The sequence below is a fragment of the Falco rusticolus genome, chromosome 4, assembly GCF_015220075.1.
Source record: "Falco rusticolus isolate bFalRus1 chromosome 4, bFalRus1.pri, whole genome shotgun sequence".
NCBI lineage: Eukaryota > Metazoa > Chordata > Aves > Falconiformes > Falconidae > Falco > Falco rusticolus.
The window spans coordinates 55,458,603-55,486,062 of NC_051190.1; the positions used below are offsets into that span (position 1 = coordinate 55,458,603).

Sequence of the window (27,460 nt, forward strand, 5' to 3'; positions counted from 1 at the left end):
CAGTGCTCCTACTCTCCACGCTCCTAGCTGCTCGCTCCCTCAGCCACACAAACCAGCCATGCCCCACAAGAGCAGGAACTGGAACAGGATTTTCCATGCCCCCACTCTGTTCCCCTGCATGCAAATGGTCCCAGTTCCGCAGAAACTGGTATTAAACACCTGCAGCCAAACAAAATCACTGCACCTATCTCTTAAGGCAGCTGCTCACAGCACTGCAATGGTGAAAGGCAGACCGACACCTTGATCATCCCTCCATAAACACGAGGCCAAGCCACTCGTACTGTCTTGTACAAGAGTCCAAGGTGACCTGAATTCAGATGAAAGGGTGTATGGTCCCTGCCCTCTTTAGGGGCTGAAATAAACCTGTAAGCAGGAGTGGAAAAAAAGAAAGAGAGACATTTCTGAAGAAAGTACAAGGCTGCATGAACACAGAGCAGCAGGCATACATAATAGCGTTTTTATTCGTAACACCTTTAACTTGGACTGCAATTATTTCATTTTTTAAAGTTAAATTCAGGCAGCAATTGAGGAAAAAAACCCAAAAACAAATAGTCCCTGTGTGCACAAACAATGCAGCTTTGAATAATACTTGATAAGTTTATTTCATATTAACATGAACAGTAAAAAGTGGACATTTGACAGGATTTTACTTCAGGTCCTTTTCTTTATTCCTCTATTGTGTCCTTTTTGCCAGTCTCTTGTCCCTCAAATTGTGGATACTTAGCCTCAACGTCAGCCCAGGTTAGATAACCGTTTGCCAGGTCACGAAGGATAGCAGGAAGTTCAGAGATCTGCAGGCAAAGTCACAAAGACATATGAGAGATAAAGTCATCAGAACCAAGCTGCTCTGTTGGATACTTGGTCAATAGGGGTAATTTTTAGATCAGCAACAGAACAGATGCAAGATGCCTTCCTGCAAAATCATTTTTGGGGAGAAAAAAACATTAACTAGGAGGATATCTTATAACACAGTCTGTGGCATCTCAGCAAAGACTGCTCAGTTATTCAGGGTGACCCACGAGGAGAATGCAATTGTCACTGTGGTGGACCACAGCAAGGTTCATCGCTGGTAGTGTTACGCTACAGTTTTAGAAGGGAAACAAAACAACACACACATCCAAAAGATGCTGTAAGCCAGGCTTTAGCCAGGCTCTATTTACTGTAAGACCAGCCCAAAAGAAGCCGCCGGTTGCCTTTTCTTTGCTTCCCATAGCACACTGTTATGGTACAAAGGATCAGCCAGAGAAACTAGCCAATCTGCAGAAATTTAAGGATAACAAAGTCTCATCTCTGCTGCTCGGCAGCGAGAGGTCATCCAGGTGATACAGAGACAGATGGGTGCCCTGAGGAACTGGCACTACTTGTTACACTGCACCAAACCCACAGCCAGCTCGGCAGCCCCAAGCAGTACAGGTGCTTTTGTGCAGCGCAGAGCAGAGCTGTAACAGCTCAGCCTTGCAGATGAGCCCTAAGCCCTCCTCCTGCAGGAGCCAAACCGCGTTCCTGGTGGGGGCCAGGGAGGGAAGAGCGTGACAGAGGCGCCGAGACTGCACGTCCAGAGCTCTGAGCAGGTTTTGCTCGTAGGCAATGACACCACCATAGGGAGGTTTGCTATTCCAGACTCTATCGTGGCCATACTAGCAGAGCATGCTTAGGGCAGGCGTGGCTTTTGGGCAACACTTCACCAGCTTCTCCAGTGCTGTGTAAGCAACAGCGGCAGGAAGCAAGCTTTAAGGCGTTATGCCTGAGCTGTGCTCCATCAGCCAGTCTGTATCAGGCAAAGATCTTCTGCCTTTTGGTGCCTCTGGATTCAGAGAAGCCCTGCTTTTGAAAGCCAGACAACCCAGCAAATGCATTTACTCAGCAGCCTTCACTTGGAAAGAGGCACTCTAAAGAACAGTGCAATCAGTGCAAGGCATGGCTTTCAAGTAAGATCAACACCCTCTGCATCTAAGAAAAAAACCCAAAAAGTCTCATTTTAGCAGCAGGGCCAGCATCATCTGTTTAACCATTATCTCTTCCCTAGGGATTTCTCAGAATAGCTGAATTGCCTACAAGAGCCGGAGGCAGCTCCCGCACAGACCAGAGTCAGCAGCTAACACTCTCCCCCAGCCCCTAAGTCAGCAGCCGAATGCGTCTGCCTGCCCTTTACCTCGGCTCGGATCTGGCGCATCGAGTCACGGTCTCTTAGGGTGGCGGTGTGAGGTGTCCGGTTAACAGTGTCAAAGTCGATCGTGATCCCAAAGGCCACGCCAATCTCATCAGTCCTGGCATAGCGCCGGCCGATGGATCCAGAGGAATCGTCCACCTTGTGAGAGATGCCATTCCTGGTGAGTGCTTCAGCTGCAAGAAGCAGAGAAGGGGGGATCACCAGGACTAGTTACATACTCAGCAGGCACCATGATCCTAGCAAAGGCCTCCCATATCCTCAGGCACCATGTGTCCTGCATCCTGGTTTCAAGCAGCATCACAGGCTGTCATTTTTATTTTGACAGAAGTTCCAATGTTCCAGTCCCTGCCAAGACTACAAGCTCAAACCCAAACCACAGGTACACTGCTACTCTCACAAGCCTCCACATCGCATCACTCAGCTCTCACCCACAAATCAAAGTCACCAACTTCTTCAACCTGTTATTACAGTCCCACAACTCTGCTTTAACTCAAAAACACACCAGCCTTACATGTGTGCAGGGGCATGTCCAGCACGGGGACCAAGGTCCTGAGCAGAACTGATGCTGACAGCAAAAGGCACTGTCTGACATGCAGGCTACATTCCTATCCTTCACGTATTCACTTTTAGATGGCACCAGTGCACATTTTGACAGAATGCCTGGAAGCTCAGCAGCTCTGGGACCGATTCAATAAATTAGCTAGCCAACAAGAGCGAAGAAAGAACATTCAGAAAAAAAAAAATAAATCAAAAAATGAAACAAAAAAAACCCCATACAAATAAAACCCAAAACCAAAACCCCACTGCTCCTGACAGCTTCTCTAAACAGTGGGAAAGACATTTTTTTGACACATAAAGAAAAAAAATGTTTTTTTACACAGGAAACCAACACAGGGAAGGGCAGGGAGGTGGTTTTTTGAGGTTAGACCAAAGACTTTGATGGATACCCAACACAGACTGATACCAGCCAACTCAGCTGTTTTAGTTCAATGGCTCTCCCTTTGCACATGCAAGCACCACACAATCCCAATGCTATTTTCTCCCTATAGCACGGAGGAAGAAACCTCTCTTCCCAGTGGACATCCCCATTGGACCCACAGTGTTCAATACACTTACATAATTCCTTGACAAAAGGCATGAATTCCTGATTCTGGCTTAGAGGAAGAACAGAGCACTTGAATGGTGCTACCACAGCTGGGAAGCTGAAGAACTAAGGAAAAAAGAAAAAACACAAATAAACACAAGCTTAATGGTTATGCCAGATTTTTAGGAGGTGAGAGTAAGTTCTGACTGAGGCTGGAGGCAGTGGAGTCACTGGCCTTCTGTAAGACATTAGCATTCAGGGCCCCAGCAGTAACATCTCACACCACTGAAGCAAAATTTTCTCCAGCTGTTGTCTGCTCCCCCTTCCCTCCCAACAGCTAAACATTACTTCCCACCAAAAGAGATCTACCAGAGCCCTCCCTTTAGAAAGTGAACCTCATTGGAATGACAGAAAAACGAAGGTTAGAGGGGACTTTCCAGGAGATTTAGTCTTATGCACAGTCTAAACCAAACTCCATTTGCTTCCCACAGAGACTGCACACGCACGGAGCATATGCAGCTCAAAGGTTTTCAGAACCCTCCACAGACCCTCAGCAAAATGTGCCAAAAGCGGGGGGGAGAAAAACCCAACACCACCTTTCCTGGCAATCAGCAAAGCCTGCAGGGGTACAGAAGTAATGTAGGTGAGATGTACCACAATACAGAGCAGCCCAGGCCAGAGAGAAAGTGAGTGGGTATGAGGAAGGTAAGTCCAATGTTTTAGACTTCACGAGCAGTTTGTGACTGAAAGCTGTGTCGTAACTCTGGGTTCCTGAACCCTGTCCCCCCACCCCCTCCCCATAACCGTACCATGTCCTGTGGCAACCAGAGACGCTAAGGAGTGCTGCTGTTTTACTTTTCTACAACCGCAGTCTAGCAGTCAGACACAACGAACAGGAACCAGCATCAAGTTTACAGCCAGCTTCCCATGGGCTACCAGCAATTGCGCAGAGCATCACGGTTTGGGCACTGGCTGGAACAGGCTGGTGCTCTGCATGTTACATGCACTTCCCTCAGAAACAGTAAAGTTTCAAGCCAAGATTTTAGGGGTGCCCAAAATCAGAGAAGGTTGAATTTCCTGAGAGACTGAGAAAACAGTCTATTGTCCATCTTGCTGCACAGACGTATGATTCCAGGAAAAGCAGCAGAGAGAAAGGAAATCATCACTGAAGAGATGCCATTCTCTGAGCAATGGGACATTGCCAAGCGTGAATCCAGAAGGAGGAATTTCTCACCCCCTTGCCAGGAATACAGTGAGCGCCTCACACACACACAGAGCCCAGAATGCTCTCAGTCTGCATGGATAAGTGACACGTACGCTGGCAAAACCAGCAATTCAACAGTCCACCGGGGTTTTCCCATCTCTACTCTGTATTGTGTAGTCGTCTTATTTTAGCCCTTTCCCTGGATGTCAGGGAAAGGCAAATGCTTGCAGCTGGTTTAAGCTGAGGCCCAGCCGCAGGAAAGCTCACCGTTCTCTGCTCGTCTCCTTCCCGGATGTGGAATGTGTGTTCAAACACTGTGTACATGATCCTCCCAATACCAAATGAGGGTTCAATTACATTTGGAATGATTTCTTCCACTGGAACACAAAAGAACCCACATCACCATTAAAAAAGAACCTATACACAACAAAAGATGTGTTTACTGAAGCTACATTTCTGCTCAGAAGTTCTGATTACTTGTAGCTGAGCACATGGAAATACAAGGTTAAACACTTCTGCTCTAAATACAAATACCTGAAGTAGAGATTTGGACTTAGTCCAGGTATAGGATGTATTTAAGTTATAAAAAACAAGTCGGGGCCCCTGCTCTGGCCCTGAGAGCCAATAGCACTGCACAACTTGCATCCATGCAGATAAACCCTCTTCCATTTAACAACAGCAAAGCCTCACCTGAACTGTTCACCAGGAACAGTACCAGTTCCACATCAAGCCACAAGCTATGTCCAGGCATTGTCTGGGAGAGTGCTATTTGGCACAGACCAAAACCATGCCAGGAAATATGCTAGCAATTAAACAGCCCGAATGATGGCAGGGTAATGATCAGTCCCTGTCCCACACTGGTTTAATCTACAGACCCAGCTTCAGTATCTAGCAGCCTGAGCAGAGAGCTTCAGATCCAACTCAAATTCAGCAAAGACTCCCCATGTATTCTTGAGTCATTCAGCTGCTTCAATGCCGCTACCCCCTCCCTATTCTCCATCCCACTGCAACATATTATGAGAGTAGGAAAGAATGAGGATCAACTAGCTAGTGTTCACAAAAATTCTCAGAGGACATGATGTGCTATGTTATTATATACTCGTCATTCTCTTCAATCCTTGCCACATGTCTGTCAAAGAGGCTTTTTCCTCCTTCTCCCCTCTGTGTATGAAAGGAGCTCAGTGGACAGCTGCCCTGCTCAGACAGTACAGCTTTTTAGAAAAAGCTCAGATTATCTACTGGAGAAGAAACACCACCAAACAGGCATCAGCTGCTTTTGAAAATCAAGGGTAGCATCCTGACTTGCCTCCTGCTCTATGTGCCTAGAGAGCCAATCCTCCTCAATTAAGCACCTAACCCAAGGTGGGACTTTACCTTCCAAAAGAATAATCCCAGTGACATAAAATGGTTTGGGTTGGAAGGGACCTTAAAAATCATCTAGTTTCAACCCCTCTGCCACAGGCAGGGCCCCCTTCCCCCAGCCCCATCCAGCCTGGCCTTGGGCACTGCCAGGGCTGGGGCACCCACAGCTGCTCTGGGCAGCCTGGGCCAGCGCCTTGCTGCCCTCACAGGGAAGGATTTCTTCCTAATATCTCATCTAAATCTCCCCTCTTTCAGTTTAAAGCCATTCCCCCTTGTCCTGTTGCTACATGCCCTTGTAAAAAGCCCCTCTCCAGCTTTCCTGTCAGCCCCTTTAGGTACTGGGAGGCTGCACTAAGGTCTCCCCAGAGCCTTCCCTTCTCCAGGCTGAACAGCCCCAGCTCTCCCAGCCTGTCTGCACAGCAGAGGGGCTCCAGCCCTCTGAGCATCTCCGTGGTCTCCTCTGGACTCGCTCCAACATGTCCATGTCCTCCTTATATTGGGGGCCCCAAAAGTTGAGCACAGTAAGAGGATGGTCTTGTTTTACTTGTGCATTGACAAACCAGTTTTCAAGACAAGACAGAGGGAAACCATAAACTTTGCCATCTGCTTGCAGACAGTAGCCAAACTGCCAAACATAGAAGTTTAAAGGAAAATCAGCAATTGGTGTTCTGCTTGCTGGCCCCCAGCAATAGTACAGTCTCTAACAGTTACCAACTCTGATTCGTTCTTTGAAGTTGTACCAAAGTAAAGCCTGGCACAGCAGCAGCACATGCTGGCTGAAAAGACACCTGGACATCTCAAAGGCTCAGCAGCTGCAGGAACCAGTATATTCTGCACCCGCTACAAGTTGCTCTACCCCTTCCCAGCAGCATTTATCACATCCTCAACCTAGGACAGGATGATCCACTAGTTACAGTATGAATTGGGGAAAAATCTGCCCCAGTCTCCAGCTCTGTCAAAGACTTCCCAAACGAAATTGGGTGAGGCACTTACAGAGCTGGCTGGAAAGACAAGACTTTGAGGAATTAATTCCATGCATTTTGGAAAGTTACCTTCTAGCCCCATCTTGCACATCAGGACAAAAGCTCTGTGGAGATGCAGTCCCTGATCAAAGCTGATGTGATTATCAACTACCAGAGGAACTGACTGGACTTGTCAGCTTACCGAGTCTGGTCAGGACAGCAGGCTGGCAAGCTGGCAGATGCTGGAAGACTTGGCTCCAGGCAGCGGAGTGACAACAGCAGCTCTGAGCACAGAGATCTGCCCATAGCCTTCTGAACACACTGCTGCAACCCACCTGCTGCACTGCAACGGACTTACAGATGAAAGCTCCCAAAGCTGGTGCACCTTCCCCAGCTCCTCTATCACTGAAGCAGATGGTTCTTAGCACCACATGGAACCTTACAAATCCTTGAATATGCAACTGAAGCAGCATGAACATAATATGCCAGCCAAAGTCTGTTAAACGGGTCACTGAATAGACCAGCCGAGAAGCAGGCAGACAGGCCTGCATCAATGGTCACTGAAATCCCACTGCTGTGTGAACACTTTCTCTTAAATTGCTGAATTTCAAGGAAATGAAATTTGCTATTTTTCCTGTGCTGTGGCACAATACTAACAGGACAATGCAATAAATAAAAGTTAATATTCAAAGTGTATCCTCATCTGCCTCTTAATTTTGAAGATCAAACAAGATACAAATTTACCATGTAATGTTTTCTGAAATCTCTTCACAGTAACCATGTCCTTTGTTAATTTAAAAGTTTTCCCTTCAGTTTCAACAGTAAATTCCCTGCAAAGGAAAAAGAAGTCACTTAAAAGCTCCAGCAATAAATAAACAAGTTATACTTGACTTTAAGAGTAGAATGATAGAAGCCAGTGCAAACCCCAGAGATCAAAGAAACATGTGGCATTCCCATTAAAAGGAATTTACATTAATAATAAAATTACTACATGTACATTAAAAACAACCCTTTTCATAATCACAGTGAACTTAGTTGTGGTTAACAGCCTGAAGCAAACTCAATTAGGAAATGGAAGAATCTCAGGATGAAGCATATACATCAAGAGAAAAAAAAAGGGAGGCACACAAAACAGGCACTTGCTGCAGACCGTACATCTCGTCAAGTACATGGACTTCTCATGGACACAGAGCTGTGTCAGAAGGTACCTTCATTTTCACAAATGCCAAAGGCAAGGACACAGCACAGTTATTTTGTTAGTTATTTCTAAAGCTTTTGATATTATGGCCTTCTAAATACTTTCTCTTGCTCCTTGCTAGCTTGCAACCAGCACACGCTCCTTGCTAACGAGAATTTAGGCTGTATTGACCCATCCCACTTACAGGAAGCAAACATCTGTTATTATGCATCCTAACAGAAAATTGCTGCTGCAAACCTGAGGGCTTCACACCATGGATTTATACAAACACGGTCACACAAAAGGTAGGTCTAGCACACCAATACTGTCAACACATGCAGTCAGCAATGGTACCCTTCTCACTGAAGCGTTCACATTAGTGTAACAAAAAACTTCTTAAAAAAGTCTGTGCTAATCACCTGCATTTTGACACAGTATCAAATGGGATGAAGTTTATAAAGATTTTGCTCTGAATGCAGCTAAAACTGGATGCTGAACTGAAACAACAGTCATGATTTTCAGTCTACTATCTAATTCAAGCCTGGGATGTTTATAACTCATCTATTCAATCATTTCAGTGGCATTCTGGATGAACTAACTTCACTCCCTTCTGGCTTTGACATGTGTACACATCACCGTATTCTGCAATAGCGTCTCTTCCCATTTTGAGTCCTACTGTTTTTTTCTACACTTGCACATTCGTAGAAATATAAATGAAATAAATTATAGCTCAGGGGAGAAAAAACCCACTACCGTTCTGGAATGTGTTCACTGACTTTACAACTTGCACCGTTTCAAGCAGGAAATTAAGTTTATTTTTTATTATTGCACCATTAGCCTTCTCATAATGCATACAGCTGTTGGCTTGGCCTACTTCAGCCAAATTTGACAGCTGTAGAGACCTCCTACATTTTCAGTTCCTGCATGTTAGGAACACAAGCCGACAGGTCGAGGAAAAACATACAAATTGCTGCCCCAATAAATCCAAGGCTGTAACAGGTCCTAAAGTACATCACTAGGCATCGGAGGATACTCACACAAGTTTTGGTTCTCATTAACTACTCTGTTCCATCACTCACAGAATTATTTGATTAATTTTAAAATTAAGTTCAAAACCATTTGCCAGTCCTGGCCAACTCTCAAAGCAGAGCAGGAAGCCAGTAAACACTGCCCATTTCACTGAAGTGTCTCTCTTACGGGATGATCCTACCAAAGCCAGAACCTCATTCCCACAAACATAAACACTTGAATACCGTGGTTACACATTTATGTGCATGCATCAAAAGATATGTTGATGGATGACCACAATGGGTGGGAGAGCACTAAAACATTTCAGATTATCTACTCAATCTACTCTCTCACAAGGAAGCTGGTTTCAGGTGGCTCAAATTAATCCAGCAGCACTTTGGGAACCTTCATCAGAGGTGTCAGAGAAGGCTACGATGCGCACACAGCCAGCTCACCCTTTTTCGTTGAGTAGCTGCTCCATCTCAGTGATGTAACACTCATCACACATGGAAAGGTATTCCATCACCACCTTTGCGTCCTTCTTATAAGCTTTGCCAATGGCTCCCTTATTTGCCTCAAACTGAACAATGTTAACTGTTCTGTACAAGGCAGTTAAGGAGTTTGAGACGACAGAAAGCAGGGCCTGGTTCTTTTGCTATGTCAAAGCTAACTGCTACTCAACACAAAGAAATCTCCTCCACTACTGGATTAAGGAACTCCTCTCCAAGAGAAGAAAGGAACAATAGAAAAATACTGAAAGGCAGAACATCACGAATTTTGAAAGAATACAAGAATACATTTTTTACAAGTACAGCTAGCAGCAGAACCATGGAATGTCATTGAGTAACCTGGGATAGTAACCCCACATTCATATTTAAACCATGCTTCACAGCCAAAACAGAGCCTAGCATTAAGTTAGAAAAAAACCAAGCAAAATAGTAAAGCCCCTTTGCCAACCAGGGTAAAGTCACCTACGTGCTCAGTTCTTTGCAGGTTACTTCCCAAAGTCATGCTGGTCTGTAGCTCCAGGTTTCCCTGTTAACTTTACAGATGTAATTTAAAATAGAGCTGCACAGCTCTCAAAGACATCTCACTGTCAGATCACTTTTCACTTCAAGAGAATCTGGTTTATTCTGAAAGGATATAGGTTCTTTGAGAGGCTTCTCAGCTATAAGAGGAACTTTGGTGGCACGGGCATGGCAGGAGAGGTCATAGCAGGAACGATCAGCACAGCCAACAATCTCAATCCAACCCTGAAAAAACAAAAGCAGAAGCTTTCACCAACTCACTTTTTTTGTCCACTTAAGCATCAAATATGTTTACTCACCCTTAAGCCCTCCCTGCTCCCATGACTGTTTTTTCTACATAATTAGCTCTGTTACAATAAGCAGCCCTCACTCACTAGTTGCTCCGTCATTTGAATGATTCCATTTGTTTTCAGAGGAAATGATCAGTTATCTAACCAGTGCCTGTGTTCAGGGCCAGGTTTTCCACATGGCTTGGCAGAACACAGCCCTGTGCCAATAGCTTAGGGTTGGGGCCAGAGCACACAGTCCTATCACCCACATGCTACAGGCACATGAGACATCATGCCTTCAGGGCTTCACTGCTCCGCAAGTATGGAACAGACAGCAGGCAACCAGCCCCATTAGAACGGTTGAAAGCCTGGCTTATGAGCTACCAAGACAGATCTCATGCAAGGAAAGCACTTCTTTCAACATTTCATTATGTACAGCAAGGAGGAATCTCAAAACATCATTCACGCACACGGAATAGATGAAGCCTCCTTACACTTGCAGCAAATACAACCACCATCTGGGTTTTCTAAAAGACAATCCTGTATAACAAAAGGCACATCAGCTGCTTTCCATTCACTGTCACATCAGCATGGACATATAGGCAGCCAGATGCTGTGTGGTTTTCCGGTTTGCAGTGATATAGCAGGGTGTCAGGAAAGGTATGTCAACAGAAGAAATTCCAGTGCTTGAAGAATCATGGTGTTCCAGAAAATCTTGGGGAATTTTTCACAAATTAAACCATTAGGGTACTACAGCTACTTCTCAGAAAACACAAAATACAGGTTTATGTAATGATTTTACAGGATGGATTTTAAGCTATTCAGAGCAGTTAACTGCTTACTACAGAGTGCTGCAAGTTGGTATAAACATTTTTGGTCAGAGTTAAGTGACAAACCAAAGTGTAAGCCTAGCTCACACGGTGGTTTTGTCATGCCCCTGGGATTGCTGTCCTCACTTCTGGGTTAGGCTGTTGGGACATACTGCTCTGAGTGTTGCCCCTATCCATGACAAGGCTTGCAAAGTTTATTAATCTTATTTACGTGGTATGGCACACGCATGTCCAGCCTGTTTTGGGCTGGCTGCAATGAGAGGCTCTGAACTTAGGGAAATCAGCTGTCTATATTCAAAGGAAGCCATCGGTTCAATCATTTCTACAGGTCTGTTCTATATGAAGACAAATCACACACCCAAGATGCAAAGAATTTTTTTGCTTAAGTTTGGCAGAACTTTACTGGCTTCTATTCCTCTAACTAGCTGTAATGGAACATCGCTCATGGTAAGTCTATCTCAGCTCCTTAAAATCAGAGAGAGAGAGAAACCCCAAGCAAGCAAACAAAAAAGCCAAAAAAACCACACAGAGAAAAACCACCAACCACACACAACCTCCTCACTCCTAGGTTGTACGAGGTTCTTCCTGCCCGTAAGTAAGGCTGTCCGCACCATCTGAAGCCTTGAACCATTCCATGTGCAGACACCTTTGGGCTGAGCATGCTACCAGTTTGGCTCTCAACCCAGTCAGGTCTGCAGATGGGGTCATCCATCAGATAAGGGTCACTGCAATGTCACAGGCTAGCCCACAGACCTCAGCAAAATCCCGTCACATCTTTTGATCCCTTATAGGAACTAGAATACACAGAGTTGTCTAGGTATTTTCAGAAATCTGCATATATCCTAGAATCCTTGGAAAGGCTAACCAGGCAGAAGAACATATGCTTCACTACATGAAGGAAAAATAATGAAATAACTTTTTTTCTTTTTTACTCAGATTCAACCCCCAAAAGTAGATTCTACACCCTTGAAGAGGGGAATGACTTCATAATCAATACAGTCTAGTTACTACGCCTTCTACGACATTTCTTTTGAAACTATAATTCCAGCTGATATACTTGGCTGAGACTTACTGAAGAGGCTGAAAGCCCTCCAAGAAAATCTAAAATGAGTCTAAGAGCTTTGCCCCTATTACTGCTGGTTTACCTGAAAGAAAAAAGCAACACATTTTTCAAAATCCAACCAACAATGCAAAAGAAAGACAAAGCACTCAACAAGGCCTGAACTGAAAAGCTCTTAATGGCTCAGCAGGAAGACAAAAAATCCTTGGGAAATTTTTCTCGCAGCACCAGCTGTCTGAACTGGCAGGAATTAACTCATTTCTCACAGCTTGGAAGTGGGAAAGGAAAAGCAAATATTCAAGCAGGATGGAGTATGCCCTGGAATAATGCCTCCAGCAAAACAAATCATTCCCCACTGCTGTTACAGGGGTTATAGCCTTTGGAAAGCACCAGGACTTGGTTCCCTTTAATTCTATATGAAATTCAACCAGAGAAAAGTCCCCAGGCAACTTCAGGCTCCAGCAAAGAAGAGCCTGAAGCATGGACCTACAAGGAAACATCAACAATTCATAAACTCTGTGCAAGCTCACTGCAGGGAGCTGACCTGTTCCCTTAATCCTGGATTCAGAATATTTTCACTGCAGTAAGTATGTTCATACCAACGTGGGACTGGACAGAAACATCAGACTCATAGCCCTCGTTTTAAAAAACAAGAAATAAACCAGAACCCCTTCCTGCACTACCAACAGATCTGACAGGGAGTGCCACTTGCTGTTTCACTTTGTCACTTACATACGATGTTTTGGACTCTGCATCCCAGCAGTCACAGGCATAATGAGCCATCTCATTCTCCATATGCTGTCGGAAGCGCAGCTTCTCTGGGGATACACCGACCTTTGTAAGGAAGAGGTAGATTCTGCCAATGAAGTAACCGAGAACGGAGTTATTGATCACACCCTGGAAAGGGAAAAAGCAGGAAGAAAAAAAACCAAACCACAGACATTAATTCCTAAGGAAGCAAAGTAATGATTTGCTGTACTTCTGCAGACAACCTGACATGTTAGAGATAGAACTTCTTGCAGCTGCCCATGATAAAGTACTGTTTCTCCTGAAACTATTAAATCTTTTCAAATTCACCCAGTGCCACTGGCAGTATCTCCATCTGAACAAAATAGTAAGTTATTATTACTCTAGAACTCATCACTAACTGTCTCTGAAGATCACCTAGTTGAAAATACCTCGCAGTATTTTCTGCAACAGTACAGGCACAGGTATGATGACTGCATGGGAACTGCAATTACGGCTCCAGACCCTGCAACAGCTGTACCCTACAGTTCGCAGTTGCAGTACAATGGCAGGGGGGCATTCTTGTGGTGGTGGTGGTTTGGTTTTGGGGTTTTTCCATTTAGGTTGGGGGGGGGGGGGGGGGGGGGGGCAGTATTTTGGTGGGTGGGCTGAAGGAGGCTGGTCAATCTACTCATTCATAATTTGCATGGATGGAGAATCAGGTAGTGAAACCCCAATGTGCCAGCCACGTACTGATGGGGGTCAGCAGCCAAGTATTAGATTCCTAGTCACTGCTGAGCTTTTGGCAGATCCTAGTATTCCTTACTGCTGCTCTCCCACCAGCCAAGTGTGAAGCTTAGCCTCCAACCACTATCCCAACACAACCTGCAGCCTTTCATTACTGATAACAAGGGCCAGGCTTGGATTTCAGCCACACTGATTCACTGAAGAGAACCGACTCTTAAATCTGGGAGCAAACCCCAGCTGGCATCAAAATAACAGTTTGTAATTTAGCCTTGAAGGAAATATTCAAAAGAGCAAGCTCCATGTGCCTGCTAGAGGAACATTACCTGCTGGACAGCATCTCCCAGCCGCATTACGTGGGCGGACTGCCCGCTGACCTGGGCCTTGGCAGAGTACAGGAGAATGTTGAGATCTGCCACATTCTGAAACTTGGGGTGATTTTTCTCACTGGGATCCACAAAGTGCTCAATTTCTGCCATGGTGAATTCCCTAACAGAAACACAACCAACCACGTGTATTAAATATTTCATCTGTTAGACACAGCCAATCTAATAAAAGTTTATGCTTTAGCCTCTCACAAGCAAGTCAGCAATTTAAAAACACATGTAAACCAAGAGCCGAGCCAATGTATAGACGACTGGAATATGAACCAGCCTCGACACTGGATTTAGTTTTATCTTTGAATTCCTAATAAAACTTTCCACAAATTCATCTATAGATCTCCAGGACATGGTTATCACCACTGTGATTCAGAGCAGAGATTAGCACCTTTAGAAATACTTTCAGAAGTTCTCTGGAGTTTTTCCAGACTGCTGCCCATATTAGAATTGTACATTTCCTACAGGGTCAATGAAGAATAAGCCACTGATTAATTCAGTAGCTTTAACTCACATGAGAGATACCTAAAATAACCAGGTGAGGTGACAATTTCTTGAAGATAACGATACCGCTACATTCAGCAACGGTGTACATTCTGTTTTAAGAGCTTATCTTTAACACATCTATACTCAGACTGATTCTTAACCTTCCTGCTTGAAATTGCTTTATATTGAATTAGCTTGCTATCAAGAACCTTTAAAAAGCTCTAGGTAATCATTAACTTTAAATCACAGGCATCAGGATATAATTTGCTATGATAGCATAACAGTCTCCAATAAATGTGTCACAAGCATATAATTTATATTTGACTGAAAATGCATTTCAATGAGAAAAGTTCTCATTCCCAGATGTGCAAGAGAGCATATGAGGACTAAGAAAATTCCAGAGTTCCCTTAGTGCTAACGATGCCACTGCCTCTCAGTGGCACCATTTACAGCACCATATTAATCAGTTCCCAAGTTTACGACACATTCTGCCTGTGTGCATGGCAGAACTACACTGACTGCGCATGGGAGCTCTTGTTCCAAATTAGACAGAAGAGACTTCTGTTCAAAATAGTTCGGTTAAAACACAGAGAGTATCCTTAAGGAAATACAATAATCACTTTCAACCTGAGACTCAGTAACTCTGAGCTTTCCTGATTGACTGCTCTTGGGACACAAACACATCTCCTGAGTCAGGTTATCTCACAACTTCCTTTCTGTATTAAGCTGCAGAACTGCAAAACCAAGGCAATAAAATACCGCTACAAGGTCAATCACGTTTCGATTCCAGATTTCAGTTTTAAAGTAAATCACATGAACATATATAAACAAGCAAAGCTGCATGTTCTGTAGAGAACACAGCTACTTTATGATTTGTTTAGATTATGATGGAAGCAAATTTTGTTAGTAAAACTGAGTTTAAAGTAGGTGTTTCTATTACAGCAGCTATTTCAGAGCTCCTACTTCTAACCAGCCAGGCTTAGATAGAACTCTGTAGTTAAAATCTTAATATAAGAGTTTGTCCATGAACACAGAGACTCACTAGGCACATAATCTGGAGGCCTCTGGAAGCAAGCATGAAAGTGACATAATCATGTACGAACACTGGAACAAAAAGGGAGGCGCTACCTGCTCCCAGGTACCCTCCTGCTAAAAGAGGAAATTTGCAGTACCTCACTCTGATGAGGCCGGAGCGGGGTGAGATTTCATTTCTGAAGGAATTTCCAATCTGAGCAGCAGCAAAAGGCAGTTTGCCTTGGTTAAACTCCAGAAGACGTTTGAAGTTGAGGAATATTCCCTGGGCAGTTTCTGGCCTCAGATAGCTGAAAGGAGATGGGGGGAGAGGAAAAAATCAGGAAGATAAAATGGAGGGGAAATCAGTGAGAAAAGAAAAACACAGTTACTACAAAACTTAAAGGTGGTACTTTTACTCCCGAGTCTTTTGAACTCTAGACACAAAATAATGAAGCAACAGACTGAGGGGAAAAGACTGAACAAACACCAGCCGCAGCCCAAACACAGCACTCCACAGTTACTCTCAAACGCAAACTGGATGATTTGGCTGCTTTTGAAATGCAAGCACAGAACGGAAAAAGGTGTTTGAATGAAGTACAGTGGCCAGTGACATCAAGGAGGTCACAAGGAATGCACCCCCCTTGCCTTTCCTATGTAGTCCTGAGCTGTTCCAGCCTGCTTACAAAGGTGAGTTTTGCAGGCGATACGTAACTGCAGCTCTGCTGTCACACAAACTGTGAAGCGGCTTTAGTGTAACGTCCCTACAACCCCTACAGTGATCTGAGATTTCCACAGAGAATACCACCTACATAGATTATTTCATGTACTATACTGGAGAAGACATATGACGTGTACCTCTGATCCCATCCCAGAGCATATGCAAGAATTATATCCTCCACTCATCAACAGAGGTTTCTGTCTTAGTTTTGGAGACCCCAACTCAAGACAAGAAAGCTTCTACATTGTCACATACTAACTACAAACACCTAGCAACTGATGCTACCATCACCCTGCTAAATAACTTCATCCTGAAACAGGTTCTCTATAGCCAAGCAGTTGCTGACAATTGCGGATTCAGCATTAACTGGCTTTATGGAAACTACTCCAACAAGCAAGGGCATAGCTGTGATCCACATGGTCTATCTGCTTCAAGTATTTTCACGACTCTGCAACAGCTCCTTGATTATCCTGCCTTTCACCAAGATACAAGGAATGCTGACCTGCCAGAGCAGGCTGGGACTGAAAGGCAAGGGAAGGTTACTCAAGAAAAAATTGCGTATTTCAATCCTGTTGAGACTGCATTTTTACTCCAAGTGATCTATGAAGAAGGGACAGTGTGAGCAGAATGAGATTAGTACCTACCCAGGCATGTTTCCTCCAGGCCCAATGGAGGTCTTGAACATCAGATTGAAAGAAACAGGAGGGGACAGGTCATTCCCAGTGATTGGTGATTTCACATTGTAGTTCACAAAGAGATCTGCAAGTTCTTGCTGGCCATAATTGTCCAACTAATACCAAAACACAGGAGAATTATTTTAATTACTAGACAAGATAACAGGAATTAATTATGTCCGCTTCATCTTTTGCTGAGCATGATCTACAGCTCTGAAATCTTGACATTTTCACACAAGCTAGGTTTGAACCAGTAACAGAAGAATACACTGCACATCTGCAAACCCATTTTAGTAACATAAGTCCACGACTCAGTCATACCACAGAAAGTCTGAAGTCTAGATAGAAATGCAAGCACTGAGCATAACAGTGGGTGTAAAGCAGAAAAGTCATTGGGACTGCATCTCCACCCACCAGCAGCTTCTTTTGAACAGTTTCAGCTAAGGCATGGGAAGCACTGAGTTGGGAACAAAAAAAAGAAAAAATAAAGCAATGAGAGAGAAGAAAGCTAAAATTTCTGCAGGGCTTTGTCAGCATTCATTTCTTTTTCTTCTGGTGCATGAAACACAGCAGTCAAGCTGTGCATTAGATGCTCTCTTTTAGAGCTGTTCTACATTTTAGTTAAATAGAACAGATCTGCAGCACAGGGTTTCCTGGTGAAAGATTCTCCATTTGCTCTGAAAACAATTTGGCAATGACTGGACACTTTCACAAGTAGGATAATCTCAGCCCCTTCCAGGACCCTACCTTCCCCTTTCTCTGGAAGATGGGAATCAAGCAGCAGCAGAACTACAGATCTAACTGCAATCTAACTGCACAAGACCCACAATTTCTGCAACTGTCTTGTGCATTAACGTACTAGCTTTCTGCATATGTACATTTAAATGTAGTTACTAGACCCAAGTACCATAAAGGGTCTATACTGAACAGTACAGCAATGATTTAACACTCAAATTTAAAATCTAATGAGCTGCCTCTAGCACTAATTGTCATGATTCTTCATGTATAAGAGAAAGGACAGGAGATAAGAGTTCATTAATAGATAAATTCCCCTAAAGAATGGTCAAAGTTCAGCGTGGTAGTATGAAAAACCTAATGAGAGCTTCCCAGTGGTGCAATACACAGGATTAAAAAAAGTTGCTCTTTCTAGAAGGAAACATTCATTCTATGCATGGCTCTAGAAGTATTTATCCTAGAAGTCATAAGAACAAACATTAAAAACAAGGTAAGAAAACAAATAAAAAAAGGCAAACATCTGCACAGCTGCTCAGGAATGTCAGCCTGGAGCACCAGCTATTCTCATGGGAAACAGGAAAAATGTGTGCGGGGTGCTAGAGACAGAGGAATTAATCTCAAGTACTTCAAAGCCAAGACAACTTTAAAACATACCAATTCAGTGCTAAGCTGATTCAGAAAACTTCTCATCCGTCTCTGTTCCTTTGTATCACAATCCCAGTCAGGAATTTACAAAGGTACAGGGGGAGGACTCAGAAGAGACAGGCTTTTTGCCAGGGCGTGAAGCGGAACAGAGCACACCAGCTCCAAGAACATAGCTTCAGCCCCACCAATCCAACATTCAAGGGACAAATATAACAGCAGTTACTCTCCAAAACAGCAGAAGGAAGGAGATGCGATTAACCAGCAAGTTTACAGTATTTGTTAACAACTAAGTCTTCAGTATTTAGGAGCATGTACAGCCGGACATATATCTCTGATGCAAAGACTTCTGAGCATCTTCAGAGACACAGAAGGGGCACTGCCTCTGGACTCGGTGTATCGCACTTCCTCAGTTACACCCATATCCCTGCAGCATCCACCTCCCCAGGCAGGCACCCACCTGCGTTAGAACATTTTCCATTTCTGCCTTTTTCTCTGCTGTGCACTTCTTGTCAGACATAAGCTTTTGCAGGTGAGCTGTAAGCAAAAGAAGTACTTAGTGAGTTTGTACTGCAACACCATCACAGACCCCAACCTAACGCTTGAAAAAATCAGGAGGATCCTCCAGTATGACTGTTAGTGTATACCCACCCGTTGTCTTGCTAGTGTCTATCAGGGTAATTCCACTCCTGTCATCAGGGCAATGCTGATCTACAGTTTGTTGATGTGACGCACCACAGGGGAAACAACAGGTCCTTATCTAGTTTCTTTCCAATACTCGTTCCTCTAAACCCAAGCAATGGCTTTGTAGTCCCTTTCTCCTTATTTTCTTTCTATACGGACTGGAAATTAAAAGCAACATCTGATCCCAAGCCAGTATGGCTAATTTTATCCAAATGCACTCAGAGGCATGCACTGAGTTGGTACAGTAGGGTTAGACTGCATTCCACTTTAAAGCACAACATTCTCCATGAGATACAAAGGCAGACAGCGATGCCAACATTTCCCACTCATCTGAAAAAAGCAATCCAACTTTTTAGTGTCAGTAACAGCAGGTGGCTGTTAACCAGTGATGGGCTGCAGAAGAGACAGGGACACTCTTGTTTAAGATGCTGTTCAGTGTGCCAAGTGGGCAGAGCTCAGATGGGCTTCTTTTGTTTGTCTTTTTAATAAAACAAAAATTCTAACAAAATAGTATGAAAGCAGCTTTGATGCCAGTGCGCATTGTTCTATATACTTAACTTCCAAGGAAAACGCTAGAAAACTGGAGAGCACAAGCAACTTAAACCTAGAGCAGAACAGTCCTTCCTTTCATAATGGAGCTGTACATAAAAAAGTTTTCCTTTTTTTTTTGGTTTTTTAAACAAATTTTAATCAATAACCAGAAAGAAGAGTGAAGACTTTGCAAACCTAAGAAATGCATTAAGTCTGTTTAGCATTCCCAAAAGTCAGCTGAGTTCTAAGGTATACGAAAGTCAGCAGTCACCACGTAATTGAACTTTGCATAGGGAAAGCATGCTCTGTCCCCTTGTATCATCATTAAGTCATTTCTCAGTTCCAAACAAAAAGCAACTGAAACTCAAGAAAACAAAAACCAGAACATGGTAGAGGACAGGAATGTTGTTATATAGGGAGTCCTCAGCTTAGACAACACAGTGATCTTTTATGGCCTGATGACCCAGGATTTCATAAAAATGACCCAACCATGTAACACAGGACACTAACACAACATTTGGCTGAAACTGAGAACTTCGGGGATCTTTGGTATGGTAGGATTAACGAACTACAAACACAAGTACAAAAGACTGGCTACACCAATTGGCCTCCCCTGAGAAAGATAAGTCTTTTCCCACATTTGTACCACTGCAAGAAATCCCCAAGGCCACCTAGCCTTGGAATAAAAGCAAACCTTTTAAGAGATGATCAGCACGAAAACATTCCCCATTTTTCACATCTTTCACCATAAAGTCAGCAAACTTGTCTACGTGGCCAGAAGTCCTAGAAAAGATGATAGAAAAAAGAACATGAAAACTTCCACCAGACAGCCCTGGGTACTGTCGCAGTGGACAGACCATAACCAAAAAGAAATGCTTTAAACTATGCACCCAAACTGTAGGCTCACTCTTGCTTCAGGTTATAGATTGACATTAAGCAGTACCATCCCACAGAAAATCTGATCTGTGTCACTACATCTTAAAACGTGTCCCTTAAGATGACACTTAGCGCCTGTAGGAACTGCATCGTGATCAAAGCAAGACATAGACGCAGTTGTGAAGAGTAACCAGTAATTCAGGTGGACAGATTTCCACTATTTTGTACCAGTGATCCATGAAAGCTTCTGCCCGTTGTGCCATGACCCATACAAAGTAATGCAGTTCACTCCACTCAGGCTCTCAGTCCAAAAGCTCCTGACATATTTAGCAAACCTGTGGGTAGTCTTAGTGGAGACATGTGGAGGTGAAGTGTCCAGAATCTGAACTATGCCCTCACCCTGGAAGATGGTCCTTCTACCTGGCGTGTGGATAAAAAGAGGGTTTCAATCCCCAGGGCTACAGAGGCACCATTTGCTTTCAGAGCTCAATTAACACACTGCAGATTGCCACCCCTCCACAGAGAAGGAAAGGATGGTCGAGCAACCTGGCCACTGTCCTAAACTATGACTCAGGTGTTCCAGGTTTAGGCAAGTCACCTAATTCTTTTTCTTCTCTTCTTGATCTTTTAGAAAAAAAGGGATAATGGAAATTTATTTCTTAATGGGACTGCAAGGAGACATTAAGACATCAGACTCTCAGACGTAAGTCCCACTGCTCTCCCCGATTTATGGAACAGCTTCTCACGTTGACCTGTGCACTGCCATCTAATTATTTTGCACTGCAACAAGGTATGAAATTGGGTGACCCAGTCTCAAGATTCCTGTGGGTAATTTTACAGAAGACTGTAAAATGCAACTACAACCAGAAATTATATGCTGCAGGAAAGAAAAAAGACCTATATTTACTTCAGAACCGGCTCTGGCGTAAGCATGGTACAGTCAATCTCCAGGATCTGCTCTTCCTGAATAAAGTGCTGTCTCCATGCTTGGATGATGTTGTTCTTCAAAGCACACCCAACAGGCCCAAAGTCATACAGACCACTGACACCTGCAAAGAGAATAAGGTAAAAAAAAAAATAAAATGCAGTAGGTCCTACATTGTATGAACCTGCATTGTTATGAGGAAACATCCTCCCTTCCCAGTGTTTCCATCAGTTGGCTTGAAGTCATTTTCTGAGCATGAAGCACCAGCTTCCCTGGGCTAAACAGAATACGGAATGTGGCTCACCATAGAGAGGCTTTTTACATAAAGACCCATAACATAAAGGCTGAAAGTAAACTCTATGAAGGACCTAGACAGACACTGCCCTACACACTAACCAATACAGTTCAGTTGCGGAGCCCACTGGGCCCTCAGATAGCGGTAGAAGCTGAAACTGATAAATACCAACAACTGTGAAAGTCACACTTCCTCCACCGACGGATTACAGTTTGTGGAGAGTTTTGTGCAAGCAATTTAGCTGAAGGAAGAATCTGAATACAGAAGAGGTGATAATGTATGGGCCAAAGCAGTACGTTATTGTCAGTAATAACACATATCTGCTGATCCCTAGGTTAGGCACAACAATGAAAAAAAAGAAAAATCCAATAAAACAACCTAGAGTATTTATTTTAGTGTCTTAGGTGATAGAGCAGGAACAATACAGGCATCGTGCTGCCCCCCCCAAATGCTCAAATCAGCTCTCTGAAGAGGTTTAACAGCCACATTTGTTCACCTGCACCTGTTCATTGACAAAGTTCACTAAAGTAACAGGTTCTAAGGTTCATGTTAATTTTGCGCACTATCTAGCCAAGAAAAGCTCTGACAGAGACAAACAGTCACAAGGAAATAAGCTGATCACCCCCTCAAACACCAAAACACCCTACCCCTCTGCAAAGAAACAATCTTCTACAATGAACTGCTCAGAACACGCAGCCTAAGGTCCACTCATTTACATTCAGAAAACAAAAGACAAAATTTGAGCCCCCTCCCCACCCACAGACTTTAGGAAGGGGGAACTTTTGAAAGGCTTACAGACTCAAGAAGTAAAGTTTAAAGCCAACTTTAAAAATAATGCCTTTGTGTTGCATTAATGTAATGTTGCACGATGTCATTTCACACACCTAGAAAGACCACAACATTAGCCTAAATGGATTAAAATGTACATCTCTTCATATCCGTACCTCCATAAATAGAAAAGGCTTGATCGTAGAAAAACCTCCTTTTCAAAGTATCTTCCATTTTAACTCTGTCCACAACGTCATCTTTGGGCTGTAAGGCCAGCTCCTGTTAATTCAAGCAAACCAAAAACAGTTAATTGCTCCCATTTCTGGCAGGAGGAGAAATCCTCTCCATTCACCACTATGAGTCAAAAGTCTGTAAACCCCATTTTGAAGCAAAGGTATCCTGCCAACATACTCATTTTCCAAAGAGCAATGGTCACACTGAAATTCAAGTGCTCAATTACAAGCATGATTGTCCGAATGCAGCATTTTAGACACTTGAGGCAGACTCATCTGTCCCGACTTTCAGACAACTAAGTCTAAGCTAGTCATCCTCAGCTTTCTTTACAATCACTGGAAAATGTCAATTTCCAAAGCAATTCTTCTGACCTATTTCCCTCTCCTGACTATAAAAAGAGCTTGGAGTGACTAGCTTGAACTACAAATATCTAACTCTTGGCATAAATGAAGCTTTCAATAAAGTGTACCTCACATGAAAGAATTCTGACTATGACAATTACAAACATCATCATCATCCCTGTGCTCTGCCAAAGGTGTATGTCTGCTACTTGCACAAAGATCTACTTGCAAAATGTAGGCTTTCACAAATACGGCCTGCTGCACTCAGAAAATTTATTTAAGAGTGCCTAAATGCGCTGCCCAGATTCTGTGAAAATGTTTTACAGCAGGCTCACCATTTTACCTGAAAACCTACGATTTTTTGCAATCAACTCCCATTAGTGAAGTCAACAGACCTGAAAGATTTTCTTCAAGCATGATATTTTGATAATTAAAGCAGAGTGAAGCCAAGAAGCTCAATAAATTAATTCAGATCCTCCTCAGTGGCTAATGCTACCATTTTGAACAGCCTTTTGGTAACAGAAAGTACTGTACAACCAATAGTTTCAAACTTTTCTTCTTTTAGCATCTATAAAGACAAATAAACGTGGCCTAATTTTAAAAGCACTGTACATCTGCTGCTCCCATGAATTAGCATAAGCCAAGGAGTAATTGCATGAGAGATGGAAAGAGTCAAAGACAGAGAGAGCACACACATGACAGCAAGCACCAGAAAAGTACTTTTAAAGCATGGAAAGGGAATCCATTTGGCACTTTCTGCCTAAAATCATAGAATCACATTTCACAATGACCAGGGTTTCTTAAGAGAAAGGATGGCTTTTGCCCAGAGCTGGAAGAAGAAGAGCAAGTGACACAGCCCAATTCTGAGCTGGCAGGGAGAAACGGCTAGTAGAGGAACAACTGGAGTGGGCACAGAAAACTGTAGAGCCCTCTTCTATTACCTAAAGAGAATAGTTCATGAACTGCTGCAGAAGTCAAAGAAACAGTCTCTTCTATCTGGCATTCATAAACATAAATATATTCATAAATAGAAGGCAGAAAAGTACCTGTGTTAGTATTCAAGGGCAAGAAAGACTCCGTAGAGAAACAGAATCATCTCTGACTTATGATATAGTTTGAGGACATAAAGCCAAGGAATTTTAAACACTCAACTTCTCTGCCCTGTTCAAAGCCTCAAATTCAGAGCCACTCTGCTATCTTTAAGTAGGAGTCACAGGGCTTGAAAACTGTACCAGCAGAAAACTTACCAGCTGCTAAAGCTAACAAGCACTCACACTGCTGCCTTCTGCAAAAGGTGCAAGTGACTGATGCATTGCTGGAAACACCACCAAGAAGGACTGTATTGGAGTGCTGCACTCACAAGGGCAGATGCTGCATTTGCAAGGTCATTCTTGCACTGACAGGGATACCACCCACACAAATTGTGTAACTGGTAAGCACGCCTCTACACTGCATCCTACAGGCACTCTTCCAACGGAAGGTGGGGCTCAAATGCATACCATGACCCCTAACTTGCCTTGCTGTGTCACTCTACGCCAAGCTTCCGAGGGCTGGGAAACAGAATTGGGAAGATATTTAGAAACTAGTTACTCCAGGACAACACAGCTATCCATATGGGTTTCATGCAATGGTTTCAAGGCACAGTTCTATGCCAAATACTAAGTAAAAATGACATCTTTTTACTTGGGTTAAACGTATGCAAACAGGTAACCATCATGCCAGAGCCGGCAGGGAGCACTGACTGTTCACCTCATGTGACTATGCAGGATAAACAGAGTCGACTGGTTTAATTCCGCTACACTCACCTTCTCACAGTAAGTTAGTTGCAAGCAGTGGTGTATTTATTTATTAATTTATTTTTAAGACTACCACCAAAGCACAAAATCATTTTTATATGAAATACAAATCAGAAAGAACCTCACAGTTTTCCTGGCTGAATCTGCCTACCTGACTGTTTTTCCGTTCAGGAGTTTCTATTTATTGTTTCAGTTTGAGAAGGGGAGGGGAGCTTGCAGGATAAGGAAGCCTGTTTTTTCTTGTTTATGAATCTAGAGACAAAACAAACTTGAGTTTCCATCATTTCCATTTGCAGAAAGACTTTCCAGAGCACATTCGCATTTTCAAAAAGGGGGCGCAACTTCAATATACCCCTCTCTATAAGGCTGAGGGAAATCATAGGCTACTTGAAACATCTCCAAAAACTTTGTTTAAACAGTAGCAAAGAAAATGGTTTCTAAAGAAACACCTTCTATGCCAGTCTGGGAATTTAAATCCGCACAAAGAAGCTGAAAATGAAACTTGCTAGAGCAAGCAGCACATCCTCTCACTGCACACAAAAAAGATCTATACAGTCAACAAAGATTAGCAACATACACACTGAATTTCAGCTTTGACTTACAAACAACCTGAACACATATTTGTTTGCACACTATTATTTAATGCTAACAGGTATCAGCGTAACAGATAAAGAATGAAACTACCACTAGTTGGAAACTTGCAAACTATTTCAGAAGTCATTCAAACAGTCTAGCCCAAATCAATACTATAAAAAAGCATTAAGTAGAGATTTCGAGGCTTTTCAGACAAAACTGCGGAACTCAAATTTAATTTCCAGACTCACCTTTGCTTCTAGGACCCTCTTCCGAGCTTTGAGCTCTGCTACAGCTTTGTCTATATCCACCTGAGGAGCTTTCTCTTCCTTCAGTTTCCTTACCAGTTCTCCCTAGAAGAAGGAGACAAAACACAACACCGATTCTTTCTTTGAATGCCATAGAGAAAAGCTCTCCTTCTTTGAGCTCCCCTGTCACTCCAGAAGGAGGGCTTCATCCTGGCTCCCAGCTCTCCTCCACGCAGGTCTCAAGAGGCTGCTTAAATTGGTACAAGTGAGAAGGCATTTGAGAATTAGCAGAACTAGGCATTATTAGAAAAATTCAATGCCCCCCCCCGCTGTTAAATCCCAGACCTGTTATTAAACCTCAGTGTGCAACTATCTTCCTGTATGTACCTCTTCACAGCAGATTCCCACAAATCCTAGTTTTCTGTCTTTGAGGATGCACCAAGTGGATTCTCAGATGGTTAATAAAGGCTTTGTGCCCTCCTCCTCAGTAATAAGGCTTCTCTTCCTTCTACCCTTTCCCTTTTCTTCAAAATTTATGACCATTTCAGACCTCTTTTCCTCTGTCACATCTATTCAAAACTGGCCAGTAAGTACACAAATTTTTAGAAGAAGGTCTCACAGAAGACAGGCATTGTTAGCCTAATGTCTAAGCAAACAAGGTACTGCATTATCTCTAAAAACTGTTACTGTTTTTAAAATTTATCCAGCAACTTCGGGAAGGAATGGAGTTAAAAAAATGAAATAAACTAAACCTCGAAGTCTAAACGTTTCAGAGCACCAAAACCATGCAGTGGGCTTACACTGAGGTCTTGACCCGAGTCAAACCACCATCACTTTGTTATGATTCCACAAAGGCCTCTTCGTCCTGTGGGGAAAATTCTTCCCTTTAACCCTAGGGAAGCATTCAATCCCTAAGTATCCAACAGCATGCTTTTCTGAACATGATCCTCAGCAGTCACGCCCAGCTTGCTCTTGGAGATAAATTAATTAAAAGTCTTCCTTTGAGTCCACCCTTCTTCAGCCAAAACCAAGGTCAATCTTGAATTACTGAGAAGGACAAAGGAGCTGACCCAGAAGGAAAAAGCACAGAGATGTCAATGCCTTCTCATGTGGAATGTTCTAAGAATGGGATGCTCCAAGTTCAGCATTTTTCTTGCACCTTGCACTTCCCCATTAAACAAAAAGAAGGGGGAAAAAAGGAAAAAAACCCACTGCAAACAGAATACAACATTTCCATCACAACAGCTTTTTCATCAATTCCGAGCTTTTCTGACATTAATATTACAGGTGACTGAGAAATCAAAAAGAAGACAATACACAGATTGCCACTCAGTAATCACATTAGAAAAGCTAAAAGTGCTTCAGAGACTAAGGAGTTCAAAAGGCTAATTTTATTAATAAAGGAGGAAGCCTCAAAAGACTGCACTAAACCAAACACACAAAAAGAAAAGAGAAAAATAAGAATCCTGTCACACTCCCTAACCCCGATGGCTACAAGAACAGAACAAATCTGCACTCTCCTTCCTGTTAACTAGTTATACCAAAATATGAAAGTTTCACTCTAGGGCTGAGGATTTCAACTGCCATTCCTGGGTAACGTGGCAGAGGGAGGGATCTGATCTCTTGTATTTTTTTTCTTTTAAAGTAGTAAGTCCAAATTGCCTTTGTTGAGCTAGGGGGTCGGCAGTGGAAAAACGTCAAGGAAGCTGCAAAGCTGCTACTGCTGACTCAACAGAGCTACCACCCTGCTCATTGCTGAGCATCTAAAAGCAGCATACAGCAACTCTTTGTCCTGATCTATAAGAGTACTCAGACATACGCAAGGAGGGAAAAAAAAAACAACAACACACAACTGAAGCAAATAATTATGTTTGCTGACAGGACTCAACCTAATTAAAGCTACGATCTTGAGCCCAACC

At 43.2% G+C, this 27,460-nt stretch overlaps 1 protein-coding gene across 1 annotated transcript in view; it reads right to left on the minus strand.

Annotated features, from left to right (window-relative positions):
• Positions 1-435: 435 nt before the first annotated feature.
• Positions 436-27,460, minus strand: part of GARS1 (glycyl-tRNA synthetase 1) — a 29,035-nt gene continuing 2,010 nt past the window's right edge. The window contains exons 2-17 of the mRNA XM_037385005.1: positions 25,545-25,646; positions 22,526-22,628; positions 21,269-21,410; positions 20,180-20,268; positions 18,731-18,807; positions 16,864-17,009; positions 15,660-15,809; positions 13,951-14,113; positions 12,887-13,051; positions 10,113-10,220; positions 9,423-9,568; positions 7,527-7,612; positions 4,726-4,835; positions 3,287-3,380; positions 2,153-2,343; positions 436-791 (exon numbers count right to left, since the gene is read on the minus strand). Coding sequence (XP_037240902.1) covers positions 666-791; positions 2,153-2,343; positions 3,287-3,380; positions 4,726-4,835; positions 7,527-7,612; positions 9,423-9,568; positions 10,113-10,220; positions 12,887-13,051; positions 13,951-14,113; positions 15,660-15,809; positions 16,864-17,009; positions 18,731-18,807; positions 20,180-20,268; positions 21,269-21,410; positions 22,526-22,628; positions 25,545-25,646 — 1,998 coding nt within the window. The 3' untranslated portion in view covers positions 436-665. The remainder of the gene's footprint in view (positions 792-2,152; positions 2,344-3,286; positions 3,381-4,725; positions 4,836-7,526; positions 7,613-9,422; positions 9,569-10,112; positions 10,221-12,886; positions 13,052-13,950; positions 14,114-15,659; positions 15,810-16,863; positions 17,010-18,730; positions 18,808-20,179; positions 20,269-21,268; positions 21,411-22,525; positions 22,629-25,544; positions 25,647-27,460) is intronic.